Genomic DNA, 6843 nt, shown 5'->3' on the forward strand with positions numbered 1-6843 from the left:
GCATTATCTGAAACATTCACTGTTTCTGTCATTCCCTCGTCATTTCTCTGCAGGTCACTGAGTTGTTTGCAATCATTGAAAAGCTACAGGTAACATCATGATCTTTCTCTCCACATTCTTATTCAGAATAAACAACACAGTGTAAATACAATATGGTTGCAATGATGATGATGATTTCACTGTGGTTGTGTTTGTTTGCAGGGTAGCAGATTGGATGAACAACGTTGTGAGTTCCCACTACCTCTGAAGGTAGGGATTTTACTTTTATCTAAAAAAATATAAATGAGTGCTGGTTACCCAAAACTATTTGTTTATGTGAAAGTTTCAGTCTATAGAGAATTATTTTAGCATATCATAAGGGGTGTTTCTTCAACTTTAACCACTTTTATGTACCAGTTTTTTGTTTTGTTTTTTGTTTGTTTTTTTGATAAATGAAGGTCACATTTAAAATGTCATATATTTTTTATTTTAGAAATGCCATTTTCATCACAGAATACTATTAAAGACAGTATACTTTGTGGTGGAAGTTTCACTGTGGTGGAAATTATGTTTTAAAAAGATGGAACTTCTAGTGATGCACATATATACACTGTTAGAGGAAAACATTTTATATTTAGTGAGAGAGTAAAAAGCATGATTTAAAAGAGTTTATTTTCTAATAGTCCAGAAAGCTAAAAGTGCCCGTAGATGAAGAAACACCCTGATATGCATGTACATGTTCCATACTTACATACCATTCAAACATACCATTCAAATGTTTGGTGTCAGTAAGATATATATATATATTTTTTTTTTTTTAAAGAAATTAATACTTTTATTCAGCAAGGACACTTTAAATAGCCTGGTCCTACCAGACTCTCGTACATTTCATTTGTACAGAGCGGAAGTATGTAGCCAGGCTACACTTTAAATGGATCAAAGGGGACAATATATACATTTATAATGTTACAAAATAATTCTATTTCAAATAAATGCTGTTCTTTTGAACTTTCTATTAATCAAAGAATCCTGATCAAATGTATTACAGTTTCCAACAAAATATTAAGCAGCTGTTTTCAACATTGCTAAAACAAGAAATGTTTCTTGAGCAGCAAATCAGCATATTAGAATGATTTCTGAAGGATCATATGACAATGACAATGAAAACTGGAGTAATGGCTGCTGAAAATTCAGCTTTGCCACCATCAGAATAAATACAGTTTAAAAGTTTTTTTAGTAGGCATCTTTAAAAAACGTTAAAAAAATTCTTACTGACCCCAAACCTTTGAACCATAGTGTATATAGTTTCAAGTTCCCATAATCACTATTGATCACTCAGACACGGCTGTTAAAGATTGGAGATGGCTTACCTCTCATCCTGCCCCCTAAATCTGGAGGTTATTGGATCGACCCTCCCCTGGATAGACACGTGGAGACCAGCCCTACTCTCTCACAGGGGGGATTCGGTCTGGAGAGCTATGATATCATGGAGAGAGATAGTGAAGCTAAAGTCTATCAGGAATTCTTCCGCCATAGAGTCAGTGATCATTTTTTCTTTTCTTTTTTTCATTTGGAAAACTTCATCAACTCAAAATATAGTTTGAATGTATTTTTATGCCTTTCTTTCATCTTTGCTGCAGTATCATCATTCGTTCACTGCCTGTGACCCCTCTCTTGGGCCCCTAGTTTTATCTGTTTGTCTTGAGGAAGAGGAAAATCGCCTGAGAGTCATTCTGAGGTTTGTATTTTGTAACCACCTTACATGTCATTCATTATGATGGTGTGCAGTAATAACCGCCTGTACCAGATCATCCTGATTAGTTTTCTTTCTTCTTCTTTTTTTTCATTTTATCAGAATGAAGGAGTGCTCAATTAATGGCACATTCTCTGTTTCTCTCTTTCAACAATTTCCCACGGCAGTGGAGCTGGCAAAGGTATCTCAAAATCACACAACCGGTTTTATTTCATTCACATATGAATGAAAGTGAATAGAAGTTTAATTAGCTTTGATTTGTTTTTATTTAAGATGCTGTGCTCAAGTATCAGCGTATCAGTTTTTGAGGCTGTGAGTTACTTGAAGGTACATCTTCACTTCACAATCTGTCTGTACTATGATCTGGTGGAAGTGCTAACTTGCATTTCTTCTTTTATAAACTGATAAATTCCATAAAGTAAAAACTTTTCTGACACAATCAATGCAAATGTCATCCATCATCTCTTTTCTTTCTGCATCGTAAGGCCCCAGAGGTCATAATGGCGTTTGATGAACACAGGGTGTCTCAAAACTTTAAATTCGGTGTCTTATACCAGAGAGAAGGACAGGTATGCAGATACAAAAAATATGATGCCTTGTTCACCGGTTCACCTGACATGTTCACCAGTTTTCTAATACCAGCCTTGTTAGTCTGACTAGGTCTGACGAATAAATAGCCTAAATGGATATTTGTAATTTCTTGTTACAGTAACATTATTTTGTTTTCGTTGTATGTTATGTAGTTAACAGAGGAAGATATTCTCAGTAACACTGAGGAAAGTGAGGAGTTTTTGGAGTTTTTATCAATACTCGGACAGACAGTCAAACTGCAAGGATTTACTGGGTAAGAGGGTTACGACTCACTCCTATTGATATTTACTGATATCAATGTGCCGTATCTCACAACATGATTTTACCAAGTACAACATGTTTCTGGATCAACATCTTTGATGATCCTGGAACAACATTTCAATTTATGTTTACAGTTTATGTCAAGTTTAGGCTTACATTCAGGGTGTTTTCATCTATCATTTCCCTCGGATGTTAGGGACAACTTATTGTTAGGGTTAGATTTAGGGGTAGGGATTGGGTTAGGGCTGTATTTTTGGAGAGGAGCATTGTTTCTCGACCTCGATCAATAAAATATGTTGACCCAGGAACGCGTCTAACTCTGCAAAATCAGGACGTGCATCGATATCAATAACAAAACACTACTTTGAAATGTGTTGTCACCTGCCAAAAGAACATCAACATTTTCCATCTCTTAGGTTCAGGGGAGGTCTGGATGTCTCTCATGGCCAGACAGGAAATGAAGCAGTTTTCACTTCCTTCCATGGACGAGAGATTATGTTCCATGTTGTCACCAAACTGCCGTTCACAGAAGGAGATACACAACAGGTTAAATTGAATGAATGTGTGTGTGTCGTTAAAAAAAAAAAAAAAAATTCAATTAACCTCTTTTACCAAACTTCTGTAAGCCTCATGTTATGTATGCTAACATTCAGACCAACAGCACGACTGTGATGTTTTTCTTTTAAGCAACAGTTCAACAATAAACAAGAAGTTAATATTGAGTAGGCTAACTTACATTTTAGACGCAACATGGTTGCTTAATGTATTTTTGCATCGGCAATGAAAATATTCCCCCCCAAAAATTCCAATTTGCGTCTCCCATCAACACAAAGTAAGTAACTGGTGGTGATTCGTTCCCAAATGAATCAGTGTGGTTGAACGAATCTGTCGAGTCACTGTTTCGTTCATGAATTAATGATTCACTAAAAAAGTCAACTCGCTACTACCTACTGGTGTATCGATATAACTTGCTAAAGAACCCCTGAAATCCTCACCACTAATACACAGAATGGAACAATCACAGAGAAGCGGAGTGATAAGTGCTTGAATATCCTTCATAAAAACAAACTTAATCAGTCTTCTTTTCAGTCTTTCTTGAATTACAACTCTACCCTTCTGTTTTTCCTCCTCAGTTGCAGAGAAAGAGACACATTGGGAATGATATTGTTGCCCTGGTTTACCAAGAGGGTCACACTCCCTTTATTTCGGATGTGATCAGATCCCACTTCTTGCATTGTTTCATTGCAGTGCGGAGAATAAAGAGAGAAAATGAGGGAGAAGGTGGAGATGGAGGATCATTTCAGGTAAAAAAAGAAAAAAAAAAGCAGCAGCAGCTACATTTAGCTTTATCAACACTCTTTTTTAATTATTTTATTTTATTTGTAGATTTATATTTCAATAAAAAATACAAACATCAGAGAACCAAAAAAGAAGTGGGGAATAAGTTGAAAAAAATAAATAAAATAATTTACAATTTACTTAAAGTTGTTCTTGCTTTTTTATTGGTGGAGATTTTTTTGAAGTGATGATAATAGTAAACGTAAATCAGAAGAAAATATGTTACAGTTAGGTTTAAATTTAGGATACTTTGCTTTGTCAATGTGGCATTTAACCATCATCAAAAAATAATAATTATCATCTAGCACCTTATTGTCAGAAACATCAGATTTAAAACGCTTTATCATCACTCACTGTGTACTTCAAAATCTATTGTTTGATTGACAGGTATCTATCACTGCTAGGGAGGATGTGCCTCCATTTGGCCCACCCCTTCCTACACCGCCCATTTTTACTGAGGTGAGATCACATGACTTATAATAATTCAGAGGTTTCAGCAAGGCAGCTTTCAACTCTCTTACATCAGTACAATTATTTACCATTTGGTCTCAAATAAGAAACATGATAGACCCACTAAATATAAAATCAACAATTTAAAAAAAGAAAAGAAAAGAAAAGAATACTTTTTAATTAGTCCCTGACAATGATCTGAATTTCTACTTCCAGGGCTCAGTTTTAAGAGAGTTCCTTTTGACCAAACTTATAAACGCTGAAATCTCTTGTTACAAGGCAGAGAAATTCAGTCGACTAGAGGTAACCAACCAGACATAAAACACCTAAACTAACCATTCTCTTATATCACAGCCTTATTTTATAACACTTGTGCTTCTATTTCTCTCCTTTTGTGATCTCAGTCACGTACTCGTTCGTCTCTCTTGGAAGCACTGCGATCTGAACTGTCTTCCCGTTCCCAATGCATGCTGGGAGAGCCGTCACTGCCCAGCGTCCCCCTCACTGAAGGGGGGAGGAGTGTTCCAGAGGGTGGTGGAGGATTCATTGAGAACTTTAAGGTAGATAATCTCAGAGCAATATACAGTAGGCCTTGATATTGTTACTGGATAGTGCTTTTTACTGTTTGACATTAAAATGAGCATCAAATAAATCACTTTATGTCTCCCTTTCCACCTTAAGAGAGCTATTAGAGTGCGAAGCCACTCATTCGATACCTTGGGAGTACCAAAGAAGGCAGGTGGTGTAGCAGGGCAGCGACCAAAGGTCAGCAAATACCAATAACACACTAATATTCTCTTAACACATGTGACATAATATATTTTATCATAATTTTTGTGGTTTTGCTAAAGTATGACCATCTTTTCATTTTTTTTTTTACTGCTAAAACACTGGAAAAGGATGGTGAAAGGTAAGAACAAATATATGAAATATTTGAACTTTTTTCTTTGATGTTAAGTGCAATGCAACTCACAGCTTCTCACACAAGTTGTGTATAGTTTTATATTTTACTTCACTCACAGCGAACAGACAAGCGGAGTGGGATACACTGAAATGAGAGGTCAAACCAGTCCCCAGGATGAACTATAGATGAAGGATGTGTCGCTATTTCGAGACTAAGCACAAAAATACTTCCAAGACTTCAAGATAGGTGCTTACCATCCAGTAAAGACTGCAAAGCACAATTAAGTAAATAGATAATTTAACTTAAACTTTGTATTAAGGTAAGTTGTGACTAGCTGCAAGTGCAATCATAAAGATATGATTAAAGCTGCAAGCAGCATTTATCGGGGTTCAAGCAGTTAAGGCCTTTAAGGCATTTAAGCACAAAAGCATCAAAAGTTATTAAGATTTATTTAGCAAGCGTGTAACCACTGACATAATAGATGGAATAGACCATTTACAGCCAATACAGGCAATTTGCCATGGGATATATATGGTTTTAAAGCTTTTTAACAGTTATAGCGCCACCTATGGTCCGATCTCCATAAAATTGTTTACTGTGACCTCAAATTGAACCCATACACATGTGTACTGAGTTTGGTGAAGATATCTCATTTACTTCTTGAGTTATAGCCATTTGAGTAAAATAGGCTCCTCCCACAACGATTTGCCACATTCTAGAATTATTTAATATGATTCTAGCATGATTTACTATCATATACCATGTTCCAGAATGATTTATTAGGATTCTAGCATGATTTACCTTGATACACCTCATTTCAGTATTATTTACTATGATTTACAATGTTTCTAGCATGATTAACCACATTACTAGCAATTATGTGAAGTGTCAGTGCAAATGAGGTGATGAACACTGACAAAATATTATTGTGTTATAATAGTTAGTTATATACGTGATTTTTAGTGTGTGTCCAAGTATGAATGCAAAAGCACATGTAAAATATTTCATTATTAAGTAGAATGGCCAGCAGAGGGCACTAGAAGACCACTTATTGGCTCACTTTCACTTTAAACCAGTTTTCTGCACTAAAGCAAACCAGTTTTTCCATGTTAACTCAATGCATGCTTACACACACACACACACACACACACACACACACACACACACACACACACACACACATACACACACAGCATAGTTAACCATGATTTACCATGATATACCACGTTCTAGTATTATTTACCAGGAGATAAACGACAATCTAGTATTATTTACTTTGATTTACCATGTTTCTAGCCTGATTTATCACATTACTAGCAATTATTTGAAGTGTCAGTGCAAATAAAGTGATTAACACTGACAAAATATGATTGTGTTATAATAGTTATTGCTATATAAGTGATTTTTTTAGTGTGTATTCAAGTATGAATGCAAGCACATGTTGAAATATTTCATTAATAAGTAGAATGGCCAGCAGAGGGCAGTAGAAGACCACTTATTGGCTCACTTTCACTTTAAACCAGTTTTCTGCACTAAAGCAAACCAGTTTATCCATGTTAACTCAATG

General features: G+C 35.6%; 1 protein-coding gene across 1 annotated transcript; it reads left to right on the top strand.

The window, feature by feature from the left end:
* Window positions 1-44: 44 nt before the first annotated feature.
* Window positions 45-5633, top strand: rap1gapl (RAP1 GTPase activating protein-like; the record flags this gene model as incomplete). Its single annotated transcript, XM_084090019.1, has 16 exons — window positions 45-89; window positions 202-249; window positions 1319-1516; window positions 1620-1717; window positions 1835-1913; window positions 2006-2059; window positions 2218-2301; window positions 2476-2576; window positions 3001-3130; window positions 3718-3888; window positions 4310-4381; window positions 4589-4675; window positions 4777-4932; window positions 5054-5137; window positions 5272-5282; window positions 5395-5633. Coding segments are annotated over 16 exons (1485 nt in total), but the record flags the coding sequence as incomplete, so codon positions are not given.
* Window positions 5634-6843: the final 1210 nt, after the last annotated feature.

Source organism: Abramis brama (assembly GCF_963993115.1).
Source record: "Abramis brama genome assembly, chromosome: 17".
NCBI lineage: Eukaryota > Metazoa > Chordata > Actinopteri > Cypriniformes > Leuciscidae > Abramis > Abramis brama.